This window comes from Melanerpes formicivorus, unplaced genomic scaffold, assembly GCF_026170545.1.
Source record: "Melanerpes formicivorus ecotype bairdi unplaced genomic scaffold, bMelFor1.0.p_v2 SCAF_15, whole genome shotgun sequence".
NCBI lineage: Eukaryota > Metazoa > Chordata > Aves > Piciformes > Picidae > Melanerpes > Melanerpes formicivorus.
The window spans coordinates 15,265,053-15,284,113 of NW_027142367.1; the positions used below are offsets into that span (position 1 = coordinate 15,265,053).

At 43.5% G+C, this 19,061-nt stretch overlaps 1 protein-coding gene across 1 annotated transcript in view; it reads right to left on the minus strand.

Moving 5' to 3' along the window:
* TMX3 (thioredoxin related transmembrane protein 3) overlaps nt 1–18,444 on the minus strand; it is a 33,397-nt gene extending 14,953 nt beyond the window's left edge. The window contains exons 1-10 of the mRNA XM_068147685.1: nt 18,348–18,444; nt 18,045–18,099; nt 11,796–11,835; nt 9,877–10,000; nt 8,012–8,057; nt 7,780–7,860; nt 3,888–3,987; nt 3,558–3,635; nt 889–955; nt 427–525 (exon numbers count right to left, since the gene is read on the minus strand). Coding sequence (XP_068003786.1) covers nt 427–525; nt 889–955; nt 3,558–3,635; nt 3,888–3,987; nt 7,780–7,860; nt 8,012–8,057; nt 9,877–10,000; nt 11,796–11,835; nt 18,045–18,099; nt 18,348–18,399 — 742 coding nt within the window. The 5' untranslated portion in view covers nt 18,400–18,444. The remainder of the gene's footprint in view (nt 1–426; nt 526–888; nt 956–3,557; nt 3,636–3,887; nt 3,988–7,779; nt 7,861–8,011; nt 8,058–9,876; nt 10,001–11,795; nt 11,836–18,044; nt 18,100–18,347) is intronic.
* Nucleotides 18,445–19,061: the final 617 nt, after the last annotated feature.

Below are 19,061 nucleotides of genomic sequence, written 5' to 3' on the forward strand. Positions count from 1 at the left end.
TGGCATGGACTGCCCGGGGAGGTGGTGGAGTCGCCGTCACTGGAGGTGTTCAGGAGGAGACTTGACAGGGTGCTTGGTTGCATGGGTTAGTTGATTAGGTGGTGTTGGGTGATAGGTTGGACGCGACGATCTTGAAGGTCTCTTCCAACCTGGTCTATTCTATTCTATTCTATTCTATTCTATTCTATTCTATTCTATTCTATTCTATTCTATTCTATTCTATTCTATTCTATTCTATTCTATTCTATTCTATTCAAGCCTCTGCTCAATACCGCAGGCCTCACCAACATCAAAAAGAGATTTGCACTATCGATTTTAACTCTAAACAATGTTTGAGGTTTAAAATAATTCATTCTTAGTGCTCTTCAATTTCACTACCACTAAGAACAAGAGATGCCAAAGACTTTAGTGGTAGCAGCATCTCACCTGTATCTCCAAGTTCATAAAGTGTAAAGCCATCTACGTTAAGATAACCTTGAAATCTTTCTCTGTTTATCCAGGATGACAAATCACCATCTTCATACTCTGAAAAAAATGAATAAAACAAGGAAAATGTCTTCATTTTTGTTGTTGTTGTAAAGTGGGAAATTACATTTATTTCAGTACTATAAAGGTGTGCTTTTTCCCCACCACACACACAGAGAAAATACCATCACTTCTACTTCAGTATTGCTAAAAGCAAACCCTTCTCAAATGCATTTTGCTTCTGAAGAACTAATTAGTTCTTTTTTTCTTCTCCTTTATGAAAAAGCTGTTATTGACCAAAAAATTGGGAAATTTCCCAGCAGCCCAAAATAACCTTCATAAAAAAAAAAAAGGATCCTACAACTGCTCCAGTTTTTCCACACATACTTCAAACCTCTTCAACCCATATTCACTTTTACTTACCATCATAAACAAAGTAAGTTCCATCTTTGAAGACCACAACAGCAGGCAACTCAGGCAATGTCACATACTAAAGAGGTGGTTTCAATTAGTCCATGGAAGATTAAAAGGTTTTTAAAGAAACAAACAATATTAAAATGTGGAAATGTAGTCCATGAGGAAAATCAAAGTACATTTAAATTTCTTGTTTCTTTTCTGTTGTTATCTTTATTTATTTTCTGTTATTTACTAAAGTAAATTTAGCAGCCTCCACATCTAAAAATGTAACACAACATAAATGTATTTGGAGATCTTATCACTGCTATCACTGCTTAGATAAATATCTAAAAGGTGGATGTCATTATGCACAGCTCTAGTGAACCTTGTTTAGCCAGGGAGTTGGAGTAGGTGATATTCAGTGGTCCCTTCTACCTCTACTATTCTGTGATTCTGTATTTTTCAGAGATAGGTGTCACAAGGTGTTAGCAGAGCAGAACTTTTACTGGTATCTTCAGTGGCATGAAGAGTATTTTATTGTTTGGACAAGAACTTTAGATAGGAGTCCATAACTTGAGGTTTTTATCAATCATGCTCTCTGCTTCCAATTTGTGCTGTTGTCAGCCTACCTGTCATACTCTTACTTCTACTTAATAGGCAGTCAATATTGCAGAGTAAAATAGTGACATTGTCAACATGTCCCACTAAATCTGGGCTATTTTCTATGGTTCAGACTGATGGCAATATAAAGACATAGATTCAGCAAAGGGTTGGAAATGGCTCTAACTGAAGCAGACAGAACAATGAATGGCTGTATTACCACCCTAAGCATGGTATTCAGGATGGTCAGCAACAAGCTCAAAAAAACCCCAACACAAGGTGTAGAGTCCACTGGAAAGCTACAAGAATGATGAGGGGACTTGAACAACTCCCCTGGGCCTGTTTAGCCTAGAGAAGGCTCAGAGGGGATCTTATGAAGGTCTCTAAATACCTGACAGATAGGTGTCAAGAGGAAGGTGTCAAGCTCTTTTCAATGATGCTCACTAATAGGACAAGGAACAATGGGTGTAAGCTGGAACACAAGAGGTTCCACCTCAACATGAGCAGAAACTTCTTGACTGAACAGGCTGCCCAGGATGGTTGTGGAGTCTCCTTCTCTGGAGACTTCCCAAATCTGTCTGGATGCTTTTCTGCGTGGCCTGCCCTAGGTGATCCTGAGGGTTGGATTCAATCTCTGGAGGTCCCATCCCACCCCTAACATTCTGTGATTTTATGTTTTCAGTAAGCTTCTACAGAAGAAATATTGCATCTGCTCCTAACTGCTTGCTACCATTCTAAGATAAAATTCTAAGAGCATTTATGGCTAAGAAAGGACTGCATCATGAGCACTTTTCCAAATGGCATGCCTCCTGCAATCATTCTGCATTACCCCTCTTGGAAACAAATGTAAAAGCAGTAGCTTTGTAATGTAACAATGAACTCTCTCACTTACCCAAAACACAGTTTTGTATCTTTGAAGGGCAAATTGTCTACATACAGCTTATGCTTTACAAAGCTTATGACTGACAAAAGATGCCTGAAACTTGGAACAAGATTACCTAAGGTGACAAAACAAAGTCTAACAGTGGATACTGTTTCCAAAGCCTGGTTACAACTAGCAATCAGTGATTCCATAACATTTTTGCTTCTCTCCATAAAATATTGCATATCATCAGTACTTCAATTTAAGTGATACTAGAGGGAAAATTTATTTGGTGTGAAAAACTGCTTGCTGCTTACATTAGCATGATCAAAGAATCTCAGAGGGTTCTAGCCTCCTTCCACTGCACCAGTGAACAGTACTTTTGCTCAGCTGGGGCTCAAGTGCAAAAGGCAATACTTGAATTGAGGTAGCTTTTGATACAAGGCTTCTGGAAATCTAACAATGCACTACTTACAATGAAGCCACTTCCAGTTAATGAGATTGGAGAATGTAGGTGCCTAAAAAACATATTATGCTAGCTCTCACCTAAACTAATTTCAAAGTCATACATTATCAGGCTTGGAGTAGACTTTTATCTGCCCCACTTGGAGACAACAATAAATGAAAACAAATGGAAAAAAACCCAAAAACAACCTCACTTGATTTTGCTTCAACGTGGCAGCAACAACTCTTAGGCCAATAATAGCAGTAGCAATTTTTTCCATCCTTGTGACTAACTGTAAATAATTGCCTTGTTACCAGTAAGATACACATGGGGATTCTGCAGCCAGTAAATTGGATTATTTGATCCCTGAGCAGACTAATGTTTTGATCAGCTGTACTGCATGTGGCAAAAACAACTTATTCTCTGATCATCACTGTAACAGTGGTAGTCCATGTCACAGACCCCCAAACTAATTAGTGAAAGGGCTGTCAGAATCAACAAGAGCTCTTGTACTTTTGTCCAAGTATCTGCTTTTGTGAGCAGCTTAACATTGAGCTCTGCTCAATGTTATTTACATGACTGAACAAGTAATTTGGACAAGGGAAAGCAATGCCAGACTAAAGTTTAGTTTATATTCTCCCCATACAAACAAAAACATCCAATGTTTCTTAGTCTGAAATTTGTCTGAAATTTATCAAAGCCATCTCTCTGCTATCAAACCAGTAAAACTACAGGCATGAGGAGAACTATTGCTTCTCTGTGGAAATAGTAGGAACTGAGGCAGCTTACCTCAGGCAGCACGTTTTCTGAGGCAGAAAAAAAGTATGTATAAACTATTAGTTCTGAAGCAACATCAATGTATTTTTCCTGCAAAAACAAACATAATGCTTTTTAACTTCTGAACTTTTTCTGTGCTTCAAAAGGAAGTTCTGTGCCATATCTTATCTTTAAAGAGCAATTAAGAAATATGGTTATGACACAAGATTGCAAAACCTCTTAAACAAACATTTAAAAAGAGGAGAATTTATTACAAGCACACACTTCAGCCTTTTAGAAGATGCTTTAAACTATATCTGTGAATAGGCACAAGAAGTCATTTCATTTAATTAAGCTTCCAACCTTTAAAGGAGATTCACCACCAACGTACACAAAAAGTACACGATGTCTCTTCTGCACGTGCTCAAATATATGCTGGCTAGGAAGTGGCCTGATAAGAGGTCTGGGAGGAGGGAAAAGAAACAGAAATAATCTTACTTTCTGCAAGCTGCAAAGCCCAACCAAATAAAAATCCCCAAGAGACTGTATCACAGTATCACAGTATAACTTAGGTTGGAAAGGACCTTGAGGATCATCGAGTCCAACCTATCAACACAGACCCCATGACTAGACCATGGCACCAAGTGCCACGTCCAATCTCCTCTTGAACGCCTCCAGGGACGGTGACTCCACCACCTCCCTGGGCAGCACATTCCAATGACGAATGACTCGCTCGGTGAAGAACTTCCTCCTCACCTCGAGTCTAAACCTCCCCCGGTGCAGCTTGAGACTGTGTCCCCTTGTTCTGGTGCTGGTTACCTGGGAGAAGAGACCAACCCCTTCCCGGCTACAACCACCTTTCAGGTAGTTGTAGAGGGCAATGAGGTCACCCCTGAACCTCCTCTTCTCCAGGCTAAACAATCCCAGCTCCCTCAGCCTCTCCTCATAGGGCTTGTGTTCAAGGCCTCTCCCCAGCCTTGTTGCCCTTCTCTGGACACCTTCAAGTGTTTCGATGTCCTTCTTAAACTGAGAGGCCCAGAACTGGACACAGGACTCAAGGTGCGGCCTAACCAAAGCAGAGTCCAGGGGCACAATGACTTCCCTGCTCCTGCTGGCCACACTATTCCTAATGCAGGCCAGGATGCCATTGGCCCTCTTGGCCACCTGGGCACACTGCTGGCTCATATTCAGGCGGCTGTGGGTCAGTACCCCCAGGTCCCTCTCTGTTTGGCAGCTCTCAGCCACTCTGACCCCAGCCTGTAGCTCTGCATGGGATTGCCGTAGCCAAAGTGCAGCACTTGCCACTTGGACTTGTTGAATGCCATCCCATTGGACTCTGCCCATATGTCTTATGTCTTGCTTTGTTTTGCTTTCAAAAGCTAAATTCTCCAATCCAAATTTACCTAAAATGTTTTATTTTATTATTTCAGTTTCAACTACAAAGAAAATCCCTAAAAATCCTTCCAAAATAAATTTATGTTCCTCAAATAGCACGTTTACAGTTGAAAATAGTGTTTTAGTACAAAATGTTGCTGTGAGGTAAACATACATGGCATGTACTGGTCACAGAATCAAAGACTGAGTTGAGCTGGAAGGGAGCTTAAAGAGAATAGAATAGAATAGAATAGAATAGAATAGAATAGAATAGAATAGAATAGAATAGAATAGAATAGAATAGAATAGAATAGAATAATAGACCAGGTTGGAAGAGACCTTCAAGATCATCGTGTGCAACCTATCATCCAACACCACCTAATCAACTAACCCATGCAACCAAGCACCTGTCAAGACTCCTCCTGAACACCTGCAGTGATGGTGATTCTACCACCTCCCCAGGCAGCCCATTCCAGTGGGCAATCACTCTCTCTGTGACAAACTTCTTCCTGACCTCCAGCCTGAACCTCCCCTGGCGCAGCCTGAGACTGTGTCCTCTTGTTCTGGTACTGGCTGCCTGGGAGAAGAGACCAACCTCTGCCTGTCTACAACCTCCCTTCAGGTAGTTGTAGACAGCAATAAGGTCACCCCTGAGTCTCCTCTTTTCCAGGCTAAGCATCCCCAGCTCCCTCAGCCTCTCCTCATAGGGCTTGTGTTCCAAGCCCCTTACCAACTTTGTTGCCCTTCTCTGGACACGCTCCAGCAAGTCAACCTCCTTCCTAAACTGAGGGGCCTAGAACTGGACACAGGACTCGAGGTGTGGCCTAACCAGTGCAGTGTACAGGGGCAGAATGACCTCCCTGCTTCTGCTGGCCACACTGTTCTTGATGCAGGCCAGGATGCCATTGGCCCTCCTGGATGCTTGGGCACACTGCAGGCTCATGTTCAGCCTACCAGCAACCAGACCCCCAGGTCCCTCTCCATCTGGCCGCTCTCCAGTCACTCTGACCCCAGCCTGTAGCACTTCATGGGGTTGTTGTGGCCGATGTGCAGAACCCGGCACTTGGATGTGTTCAATCTCATGCCGTTGGACTCTGCCCATCTGTCCAGCCTGTCGAGGTCTCTCTGCAGAGCCTCTCTATCCTCCAGCAGATCAACCTCTGCCCCCAGCTGGCTGTCATCAGCAAATTTACTGCTGATGGACTCAATGCCCTCATCCAGATCATCAATAAAGATGTTAAAGAGGATGGGGCCCATCACCTAGTCCAACGCTCCTGCCATAAGCAGGGACACCTTTCAGCCTCAGGCTGCTGTTGGTGGTTTTAGGCTACGCCTTTAAAAAGTAGTTACAGATTCTGAACAGAAAAGTAGAAAAATATAAATAAATCACTATTAGGTGTAAAAAGGAAAACAAAAGATTATTCTAAACAAATTCATTGGGTAAATATCTGGAATAAGCGGAGCTGTACCATAACAATTCTTCCTATTTTCCCTTCTCCTCTGATCTCGGCTGGTTTTGCTTCGCTCAGAGAGATTATGTGCTTTGGAAGACCTTGGCTAAGTCTAACTCACTGCTTCTCCCTCAGCTCTTCTCTCTCTTGGGACAGGGGGTGGGGAAGCAGTGGATTGGCTTTCCTGGTCTCTTTGACCATGGGGTTTTTGTGTTGTTTGCTAATTGTAAATATCTGTATAATATTGTAAATCCTGTGTGTTTTGTACATATTCACTGCATTCCATTGTAGTGTAGATTTTGCTTGTAAATACAGCTTCTAACTGAGTTGGTCTGTTCTTGTTAATGCTGGGGGGAAACTTCAACCCACCACAGCCGCTCAAAGCATGAAGTCAAAGATTCATAGATTCATAGTATGGTTAGGGTTGGAAGGGACCTTGAGATCATCTAGCTCCAACCCTGCTGCCAAGGACAGGGACACTCAGGGTTGCTTAAGGCCTCATCTAACCTGGTCTCTGGTGAGACCCCACCTGGAGTACTGCGTTCAGTTCTGGAGCCCCTATTACAAGAGGGATGTGGAGGTGCTGGAATGTGTCCAGAGAAGGGCCACGAGGATGATCAGATGGCTGGAGCACCTCTCCTATGAGGACAAACTGAAGGAGTTGGGGCTGTTCAGTCTGCAGAAGAGAAGGCTCCCAGGTGACCTCATTGTGGCCTTCCAGTATCTGAAGGGGGCCTACAGGAAGGCTGGGGAGGGACTTCTCAGGATCTGAGGTAGTGATAGGACTAGGGGGAATGGAAAGAAGCTGGAGGTGGGGAGATTCAGGCTAGATGTGAGGAGGAGGTTCTTCCCCATGAGAGTGGTGAAACCCTGGAATGGGTTGTCCAGGGAGGTGGTCGAGGCCCCGTCCCTGGAGGTGTTTAAGCCCAGGCTGGATGAGGCTCTGGCCAGCCTGATCTAGTGTGGGGTGTCCCTGCCCATGGCAGGGGGTTTGGAACTAGATGATCCTTGTGGTCCCTTCCAACCCTGACAGATACTATGATACTATGATCTCCAGGGAGGGAGCATCCACCCTCACTGCCAAGAATTTCTTTCTATTTTCCAGGCTCAATCTGCCCTCCTCAAGCTTCAATCCATTCCCTCTTATCCTATCACTACAAGCCCTTGTAAAAATTCCCTTCACAGCTTTCTTGCAAACCCCCTTCAGTACTGGAAGGCTGCTCTAAGGTCTCCCCAGAGACCTCCCTTCTCCATGCCGAACAACCCCAGCTCTCTCAAGCCTGTCCCAACAGGAAAGGTTCAAGTCAGCTTTGAACACGTCCAGCGATGGGGTATCTACAACATCTTTTTTAAATAGGTTGAATTTATGGCCCAAAATCCTAACAGTAGTTTCAAGTCACTAGAAATCAGTCTCTCAGCAGCATACTCACCCTGCCACTCTATTAGCAAATTCAATTATATCATCTTTGGTTCTAGGTCCTCTATAGTTGTATGCCAAGTCACCTTTTAAGCTAGAGAAGACAAAAAAAAGAGTAGGATTTAAATCAGCCTTTCAACACATGATAAGCAAGGTAATTTTTTTAATACTCAGATAAAATAAATGGTCAGCAAGACAGAAAAGTCAGTAGTGCAATACAATGCAGTTACAGAGTGAAAACTTACAGTTTAATTGTTGGATAGCCTCGCACTCCAAATTCAGATGCAATACCTGAAAGAAATGTGTGAATGCCAAAGTGAACCAAAACTTTTGTTGCTCTCCTACCTTCATCTTTAAGCACAGTTTACTATTCAAACCATATAAATAAATCAAAAATCTACCACTTAGCTCAGTATGAATTATTTCACTTGCTTTCAAGAAGCTGCTGTTTATGAAGCTGTAACACTAAATTTTAGACCTCTTTCAGATGCACTGCAGAGTCCCAGTACAGACTCTGGTGTGACAGTCCTCTAAGTAGACAACTTTGGCCAGTCTTCACCAAAAGGTATTATATATTTAATACCTTATACTTAATATATATTATATATGTGTTTCACCATGAGAGTGGTGAAACCCTGGAATGGGTTGTCCAGGGAGGTGGTCGAGGCCCCGTCCCTGGGGGTGTTTAAGCCCAGGCTGGATGAGGCTCTGTCCAGCCTGATCTAGTGTGGGGTGTCCCTGCCCATGGCAGGGAGGTTGGAACTAGATGATCCTTGTGGCCCCTTCCAACCCTGAATGATACTATGATACTATGATATTTAATACCATATATATTTAATATGCACATACAACTGGCTGAAAACATCAGAGGCAGGAATTAAGCATCATGGATGTAAAGTTGTAAATACTCATGTTTAAAAGAAGTGACTGGAATGGCAGAGATCCTCCAAATCTATTCCAAATTTTGAAGTTATCTTGTTGCATGATCTTATTTTTACTTACCTACAATAAGTAGTACCAATAAGCACCTTTAAGATGAAACATGAGGCTGAATTCATGTGGTTTTACAGAAAAAGCTGCATACAATAAACTGGTGTCTGGGACAAGATCATTTTGACCTCAAAAGACAAAACTCTTGATCATTTTTTTATGTATATATTTATTGTTTTATATATATCCACACACATATATTAATATGTATATATATGTAAATAAATAAAAGTGCAGAAAATTGGAATATCACTTGAAAAAATACCCTGTGTAATATTTTATGCAATTAGAACAACCCTGAATAATCAAATGTAACGGACATTAACCAAAAACACTACATGTGTCAACAGAGTTTGATGACATATCTCACTTGAACCCCACTGCTCCCTATGTCTTCCCCTTTAAATATTCTCCTGGTTCAATGTAGATTTAAGTTAAATGACAATAAACAAGCTGCTAAAACTAAAAAGGTATTGCTAAGCAGGCAACAAGCCTCTCATGTCTATCCAAATCACTGCTCTGATTATCTATAGTTTTGGAGCTGCTCTGAAAAGGTCAGTACATATGAAAGGCATAATCAAAAAGGAAAGTGTTAAAATAGCTGACATTGGTTCTTCAAGAAGAGATTTACAGAGAGAAATTTGCTCAACACCAATGTAATGACTTCAGTTATTTCAGCAGGCTTTTGGTGCAACATCTCAAGAACTGACTACCTGAAAAGAGCAACAGCAAGAGTACAAAAGAGTACAAGCACTTGTCCATCAGTAATACAAGGAACCAAAAATTGGATGCTATCAAGAGATGCACCACATAGAGATGTTTGTATAATGGCACTCTAAGAAGCAGATCAAAAGCCAATCTTTGAAAAGCTTTTACCTTCCATTTGTCAGGAAGAAGCCCCTACACAAGCAGACACAAGTGTGATTAAAAACCCCACATACTACAGCATGTTGTCACTTGCAAAAGAAATAGCTCAGGAAATTGTTCTCCAGTGACAATCACTGTTTGCTTTCACTTGCTATGATACAGAACAGAAGATGACTTAATGGGAAAAAAAAAAAAAGAGAAGAGTTTCAAAATAGGGGCTATCACAAAATTACCCCAAACAAATCACACTTACTAGAAAAAGAAGTTGCATCCATCTTCCCAACTTTTACTGGAGAGCCCATGCGTTCCATTTCCATACCCACTTCATTCCACACAGGCTCCAGTTTCTTGCAGTGGCCACACCAGGGTGCATAAAACTGAGAAGTGAACATATTTGATTAAAAAAGTAAATAAATAAACAAAACACAAGAAAAGAGAAGCTAATGAAGAGAAATAATTTGATTCTGTGATTAATCCACAAACAGGTTATCAAAGCCTATTTCCCACTTGTAGTGCTCCTTAAGTCTGAGTAAACCTCACCTATGAGGACAGACTGAGGGAGTTGGGGCTGTTCAGTCTGGAGAAGAGAAGGCTCTGAGGTGACCTAATTGTGGCCTTCCAGTATCTGAAGGGGGCCTACAGGAAGGCTGGGGAAGGACTTCTCAGGATCTCAGGGAGTGATAGGACTAGGGGGAATGGAATGAAGCTGGAGGTGGGGAGATTCAGGCTAGATGTGAGGAGGAGGTTCTTCCCCATGGGAGTGGTGAAACCCTGGAATGGGTTGTCCAGGGAGGTGGTCGAGGCCCCGTCCCTGGAGGTGTTTAAGAGCAGGCTGGATGAGGCTCTGGCCAGGCTGATCTAGTGTGGGATGTCCCTGCCCATGGCAGGGGGGTTGGAACTAGATGATCCTTGTGGTCCCTTCCAACCCTGAATGATACTAATGTACTATGATACTATAAACCTGCAAGTTAATTACAAAGCTGGAGTGACAAACACCTCTTATGTTTTGGTGTTATTTTCAACAAGAAAGCACAAACCTGGAAAGAATTCATTCAGCTCCTGCATTAGAATACAATTTCTTATTTAAAAAAGCCCACACAAACAAAAAAAAACCATACCAACCAAACCCAAACAAATAAACACAAACAATACCCCCCAAAAAAAATTATTTTTTTAAATTAAAAGCAAAGAATAATTTGAATTAAAAAAAAAACTTTTAAAATGAAACTTAAAAAAAACCCCACACCTTTGGAGCATTTATTTCGGTTTTTTTGGAAGTTGAAAGATCATGTAGTCAATCTACCCAGAAATATCAATTTATCAGCAAATAGGGGAGCACTACTCTTTTGAATAAAGGAGAATCTAGACACATCTACACTTTCCCTAGATGCCCTATGGGAGCTCAGTTCTTCAGCAACTACATTCATACAAGCACACTCTAAAACTGATCTCCTCTTCTCAGGGCCAAGCAGAACTGAGAGACTTCATCTTTCTGCCTACATCTTGCTAAAACACCTCAGTGACACAATATGGAAGATATCAATATTTTAGTATAACAAACTCAGGTCACAACTGGGCAAAGGTGGATTTTCTTTTCCTACACATTACTGATCAATTCTGAATCTGATGATATAGTTTTCCTCACCCCAAAAATCTTAAATCTGAATTACACAATTTGAGAATTACAGTTCATATTTGGGTGGGCATTCCCAAATATGTTCAATCTGTTTAATAAGTCCTTGCCTCTGAAATAAGGAGCACTGAATATTTACAAGTATGTTAGAAAAGCAAAAGAAGCCTCTCACACGTTTGATGTAGTGCTAAATGTGCAGAACACAAATTAGATGAGGTAACTAGAGAATGGAGCTACCAAAATTGTGAACGGAGGTTATCACCTCCTGGCTGTGTTAGGTAATCTGCTATTCTTGTTTAAGGACTGTAAAATATAGGATGAAGCCTGTCTGGATCCAATAGCCAGTCTAATTCCTGGTCCATCCTGAACAATACAGACTTATCCATCCTGTCAGAAAAATTACTGTCAAGTAATTTTGCTGCACCACGTACAAACAATTTTCCAAATGATGAGGCAACCTTACTGCAGAGTGTAGCCCTGCTAACCCTTTGTGTCTGGAATTCCACCACCAGGTCTTTCCACTTTTCTTATATACTCACATCTACAAGCCAAATATCATCTTTACGGTTTTCTTTAAACCTAGGAGAGGGGAGAAAACATTAAATCAATGTAATGCATCTGAAAGTAAATACAGGAAGTGCATGTGTGAAACAGGCAAAGTCTGCAGTTAAGTTGGTATAAAACTACTGACACAAGAAATGTTTGCCTCAAGAGTAGGAAACAAAGGAAATCATTATTTCTCAGTATTAAGATTTCAGTATTAAGATTACACTGCTGTACCAATTGGGTTTCTTTAACTATTTACCAACACAACATAAAACCAATACTTAAAAAATAGGAGGAAAATAGTTAGGAATTGTAATCCAAAGGGAAGAAGTATTTTGCTGTAGTTTTAGTCATACAAAATTCTTTCTGTTGACTGTTTAGAAAACATTTCATTTTGATAGGTTTACAAATAGAGACATGATTAGAGCACAGGTTTAAGCTGTTCACCTGAACACAGGCTAACCAAATAATTTTTAATGTTAACATGCAAAGTAAGTTTAGTTCAACCCTTTTCAGCATTCTCTACTAAAGGTGTATTAATTTGTGTTTTACCAAAGGTGCATCCATGAGAGCAACTTATTGAAATAAAACTGTATAAGTTAGTAATAAAAGCCAGAGTCACAGTATCACAGTATAACTTAGGTTGGAAAGGACCTCGAGGATCATCGAGTCCAACCTATCAACACAGACCCCATGACACACATACTACAAAATATGCAATGCTAGACAAATGACATCTTCATGAACTACTAATATATTATGTCACTAAATGCTAAGTACTCTAAACATGATTAATGTTTAGGAACATGATTAATCCAAGTTCCTTAGTAAATCTTAGTACATCCAGCTGCCACATCCAGCTGGTGGCCAGTCACCAGTGGAGTCCCCCAGGGATCAGTGCTGGGCCCCATCCTCTTTAACATCTTTATTGATGATCTGGATGAGGGCATTGAGTCCATCATCAGTAAATTTGCTGATGGCACCAAGCTGGGGACAGAGGTTGATCTGCTGGAGGGTAGAGAGGCTCTGCAGAGAGACCTCGACAGGCTGGACAGATGGGCAGAGTCCAGCGGCATGAGATTTAACACATCCAAGTGCCGGGTTCTGCACATCGGCCACAACAACCCCATGCAGAGCTACAGGCTGGGGTCAGAGTGGCTGGAGAGCAGCCAGGCAGAGAGGGACCTGGGGGTGCTGGTTGATGGGAGGATGAACATGAGCCTGCAGTGTGCCCAGGCATCCAGGAGGGCCAATGGCATCCTGGCCTGCATCAAGAACAGTATGGCCAGCAGGAGCAGGGAGGTTATTCTGCCCCTGTACACTGCACTGGTTAGGCCACACCTCGAGTCCTGTGTCCAGTTCTGGGCCCCTCAGTTTAGGAAGGAGGTTGACTTGCTGGAGCATGTCCAGAGAAGGCAACAAAGTTGGTGAGGGGTTTGGAACACAAGCCCTATGAGGAAAGACTGAGGGAGCTGGGGATGCTTAGCCTGGAGGAGACTCAGGGGTGACTTTATTGCTCTCTACAACTACCTGAAGGGAGGTTGTAGACAGGCAGGGGTTGGTCTCTTTTCCCAGGCAGCCAGCACCAGAACAAGAGGACACAGTCTCAGGCTGCACCAGGGGAGGTTCAGGCTGGAGGTCAGGAGGAAGTTTTACACAGAGAGAGTGATTGCCCATTGGAATGGGCTGCCTGGGGAGGTGGTGGAATCGCCATCACTGGAGGTGTTCAGGAGGAGACTTGACAGGGTGCTTGGTTGCATGGGTTAGTTGATTAGGTGGTGTTGGATGATAGGTTGGACGCGATGATGTTGAAGGTCTCTTCCAACCTGGTCTGGTCTATTCTATTCTATTCTATTCTATTCTATTCTATTCTATTCTATTCTATTCTATTCTATCTTGAAATGTTGTTCACACATTTCCCTGAACTGTTGTCACTACAAGACCATAGAAATAATTGCACTATTTAACTATTTCTCTGATGAGAAAGAAATAAGCCAGCATTTTAATGTAAGGTTTGGGTTTGTACTAAATGGGCTTCATTATACTGACTACACTGGGAGTAATGCCACATGATGTAACACATCTACATTCATGATGTAATACATCTAAAATACATTCTACAACATCCTTACTTTAACATTTTTATGTTGATAAGAGATTAATACATATAAATATTACAGTGTGTGAGGCACACTCTAAATAAAGATACAATTAATAGAAGTTATAGCCCAAGTCCATGGGACCAGATGGGATCCATCCTAGGGTGCTGAGAGAGCTGGCAGATGAGCTGGCCAAGCCGCTCTCCATCATTTTTCAACAGTCCTGGCACACTGGAGAGGTCCCAGATGACTGGAAGCTGGCCAACGTGATGCCCATCCACAAGAAGAGCCAGAAGGAGGAACCAGGGAATTACAGACCTGTCAGCCTGACCTCAGTGCCAGGCAAGATCATGGAACAGGTCATCTTGAGTGCATCCTGCACTTACAGGATGGCCAAGGGATCAGGCCCAGCCAGCATGGATTTAGGAAGGGCAGGTCCTGCCTGACCAACCTGATCTCTTTCTATGATCAGATGACAGCCTGGTGGATGTGGGGAAGGCTGTGATGTAGTCTAGCTGGACTTCAGCAAGGCCTTGGACACTGTCTCCCACAGCAAACTGCTGACCAAGCTGTCAGCTCGTGGCTTGGACAGCAGCATTCTGTGTTGGGTTAGGAACTGGCTGGAGGGCCGAGCCCAGAGAGTGGTGGTGAGTGGTGCCACATCTGTCTGGCAGCCAGTCACTAGTGGTGTCCCCCAGGGATCAGTGCTGGGCCCCATCCTGTTCAATATCTTTACTGATGATCTGGATGAGGGGATTGAGTCCATCATCAGTAAATTTGCAGATGACACCAAGCTGTGGGCAGGTGTTGATCTGTTAGAGGGTAGGAGAGCTCTGCACAGGGACTTTGACAGGCTGGACAGATGGATAGAGTCTAATGGCATAAGATTTAACACATCTAAGTGCTGGGTTCTACACATTGGCCACACCTTGAGTACTGTATCCAGTTCTGGACCCCTCAGTTTAGGAAAGATGTTGACTTGCTGGAACATGTCCAAATCATTCTTTGATTCTATGATTTTATTTCAAGTTGAACAGATGTGTAATGGTCCATAATGGTCTTGCAGAAACACTAATGATGGTTTAGTGTTCGAAATAAACAAATAGAATCACAGAATCATAGAAACATAGACAGTTATGGATTGAAAAGGACCCCTAGGGATCATCCAGTCCAACCACCCTGCTCAAGAAGTATCAACTAAGGCAGTGCACAGAGGAATACATGTAGGCAGGTTTGGAAAGCCTTCAGAGGAGACTCCACAACTCCTCTGTGCAGCCTGTTCCAGGGCTCTGTTACCTTCACAGTAAAGAAGTTTTTCATCATGTTGAGATGGAGCTTTCTGTGTTACAGCTTATATCCATTGCTCCTTCTCCTATTATTGGGCACCATCAAAAAGAGCCTGGCACCTTCACCTTGACACCTACCCCTCAGATATTCACAGCCATGAATAAAGATCCCTTGTGAGCCTTCTCCTGACTAAACAGCCCCAGTTTTCTCAGTCCTCCTTCATAGGAGAGATGTTCAAGCATCTCTTGAGAGCTCTAATGAAGCTCCAGCTAACTTCCAATTAAAATGTCACATAATTAGTTATGCCGCAAGAGGCAGAAAGCAGCTACTCACAGTATCACAGTATTAACTTAGGTAGGAAAGGACCTCGAGGATCATCGAGTCCAACCTATCAACACAGACCTCATGACTAGACCATGGCACCAAATGCCATGTCCAATCTCCCCTTGAACACCTCCAGGGACGACGACTCCACCACCTCCCTGGGCAGCACATTCCAATGACGAATGACTTGCTCGGTGAAGAACTTCCTCTTCACCTTGAGTCTAAACCCCCCCTGGCGCAGCTTGAGACTGTGTCCCCTTGTTCTGGTGCTGGTTGCCTGGGAGAAGAGACCAACCCCCTCCTGGCCACAACCACCTTTCAGGTAGTTGTAGAGGGCAATGAGGTCACCCCTGAGCCTCCTATTCTCCATGCTAAAACTGAACCAGAAGATCCCAGTCCATGATGCAGTTTAAGAGAATATCACTTTTGGTGTGTAAAAGAACTCACAATGAAACGTTCTCCTCCCCCAGCCACTGAGAAGCACTGGGAAAGGTAGACTGAAATCTTAAAAACCCAGCAGATATCAAAGAAAAGAGGAAAAGAAACACCTGGAAGCAGGACATTCCGGTGGGAATTAATAACTCTGGCCTGAAATGTTTCAAGGAACACTGTAGTTCTTGCAATGATAAATTGCAAGTTGTACCAGTTGTTTAAAAGCAACTATTTGATCAGTTTCCACAGAAACCCAAATCTGAAGTGTGACAAGAGAACAACTATCTCAACTCATTCTAGTTTAGGTAATGCCAAGGATTAAATTAGACAATATTAAGGAAGCTCAAGATACTGTTGAAGGAAAACAGAAGTCTTTGTACAAATGGGTATTTAAATACTTAGGAAGAAGTTCTTCACAGAAAGAGTGATTTGCCATTGGAAGGGGCTGCCCAGGAAGGTGGTGGAGTCACCACCACTGGAGGTGTTTAAGAGGGGACCGGATGAGGCACTTGGTGCCATGGTTTAGTTGATTAGATTGTGTTGGGTGATAGGTTGGACTCGATCTCAAAGGTCTTTTCCAACCTGGTGAATTCTATTCTATTCGATTTGATTTGATTCAATTCGATATGGTGGAAAGATGATAAAGGTGTTACAAATCCTTGGATGAGATTTGTTTCCAACATATGACTTCTCAACATTTGGCACTACATGATCAAATGTAGTCTCAACCTCCACTTAATCCATGCACCCTACAATCATTAACAGTTAAAGGAAACCAGCATGAAAACTAAGACAACTAAGGTCACAATTCCAAGGGCCTTAAAACAACTCCACTGCTGTTTCTATTCCTCCATGTCTCCCTTCTCACCCACCTCCCACTGGGTGCATCCATTTTATTCACTTCAGACCTTGAAAGGATGAGGCATGCTTCCAAAACAAGGTTTGAAAAACAAGTTCAGGCAGTTCCTGTGCTTGTTGCTTTTTCACAATGCTTTAAACAGCAGTCCTAGATGCTGATGTATGTTTTTTGTACCCCTTCCACACATTCCCATTCTCGCCCCCATAATTCCACTGCACCTCATTCAACCCTATGATTATCTGTTCCAGATAAATAAGCGGTATGGTGAAAAAACTGAGTGGTTTTCTGACTGTTTACCTCTATGGTACAATCTGTCATGATTTGAACCATCACGAAAATCCCCCTTTTGACTTTTAAACCAGGCAACCATCTAAAGCCACCTTCTCCTCCCCTACCAGCTAGTATTTTCTAAACCTCCTATTTAAATTCTAACAGCCACGTTGCTTTGTAGTACTGTAGATCAACCTGCTGAACTGAAAAATAAAAGTAATCATTTCTAGAAAGCTGTTTTTTTCCTCTTGGGAACAGCAAGTGCATAACCATCAAACTGGTACAACAAGGAACCACACAAGCTAAGACACAACCACGTTAAGGGCAGGACTAGCTATTTCAACATCTTCAGTCTGCAGGCTAAATCTGTCATAAGAGCAGATTCGTACACGGGCATGTAACTGGCACTTCAAGCAGCCATGAACTACTCATGCAGGCCTCCTCTCTTTTTGTTTCTGGCCATGCATGAATGAATTTATTCTCCAAGCACCTTGTGGCAGCTACGCAGCAAACTCTAATGAAGAGTTTGGTTAAATGCAACCAGCTTTCCTCTGGGGGAGGTATTAGTCCAGCAATATACTCACCAAAAAGAAAGAGCAAAGAAGCCTGAGCACGCTTTAGCAACAGCAGCCGTAATAAGAGTGAAAGCAAGCTGTTTGGGTGGGTTGGATTGGTTGATGGGTTGGACGCGATGATCTTGAAGGTCTCTTCCAACCTGGTTTTGGCTTATTCTTTATTCTGAAAACTTATTTTTTTCTTTTTTAAACGGCAAAATTGGAAGTGTTCCTCAGCTTCATTAATTGCACCTACTTAATGCAGGCCACAACCTTTCTGCCATTCCTGTTACGGCAAATGTATCCTTGACAGCCACCCTCTGCACGAAGCTGTCAGTCTGGGGTCAGACACCTCCCCCCCCCAACCCCGCAAAAAGACAATATTCAATCAATAAAGCAGAACATCTCAATACTTACGACTCATCTAGATCCACCACAAAACCCGCACCCGATGCCACCACATGTGCAAGCGCTGGGAGGTAAGGAAAAGCGTACCGTGAGCGACGTCCAAACGGCGCCGGGGCCGCTCACCCACGCCAGCTGACAGCCTCACGGCCTGCGCGCCCCCTCCCCTCACCCCTCAATGGTCTCCCGCAGCCACCAGCCTCCCCCGCTGCCCCGCACCTCTCCCGGCCGCGCAGCGGCCCTTCTCCCGCCTCCAAAGCCCCGCGATCTTTCCTGATCGCCCACAGCCCCTAGCCCGGCAGGGCTCGCAGTTACCTGCCGCCCAGAGGAACCACCACCGCGGCTGCCGCCCGCCAGGCGCTGCCATGTTGACAGAAGCCCCGGCGCGTCCGGAAGGGGAAGCGCCGCGCCGCGGTGCCGACCTTTCCGCAGTGCGCAGGCGCGGTGCCGCGGGGCTAGAGGAAGAAGAGGCTGCGGTTCTGCTTGAGGGGTCTAAAGGCAGCTATGCTCCCTCCGTCCCACTCTCCGAGTCCCGAGTCTTTAGAGCCTTTAGAGCAGGGGAGCGGTTGTAACACCCTGCCTTTGTGACGGGACCCCAGTGGTTTATAGAGTTTGGGCTGGCCAAACTCCTTCAGTAAAGTCAATGCTCTATTTCTAGGACAGTGATTTTCAGCACAAGAACGTGTGCCACCTGATATGTTGTCAGCGCTGGATAGTGCGCATCCCATAGTGATGGTGCTGAAGCAGCAACCCTCCTTCAGCACCGTGATGAAAAGCATTGGTTTGCTCCTTGCTGCTGCATGTCTCTGTCATAGAATCATAGAATGGTGGGGGTTGGAAGGGACCTCCAGAGATCATCCAGTCCAACCTACCTGCCAAAACAGGATCACCTAGGGCAGGTCACACAGGAACACATCCAGGTGGGTTTAGAAAGGCTCCAGAGAAGGAGACTCCACAACCTCTCTGGGCAGCCTGCTCCATGTTTCTCCCACCGTCACAGTAAAGTTTCTCTTCATGTTGAGGTGGAAC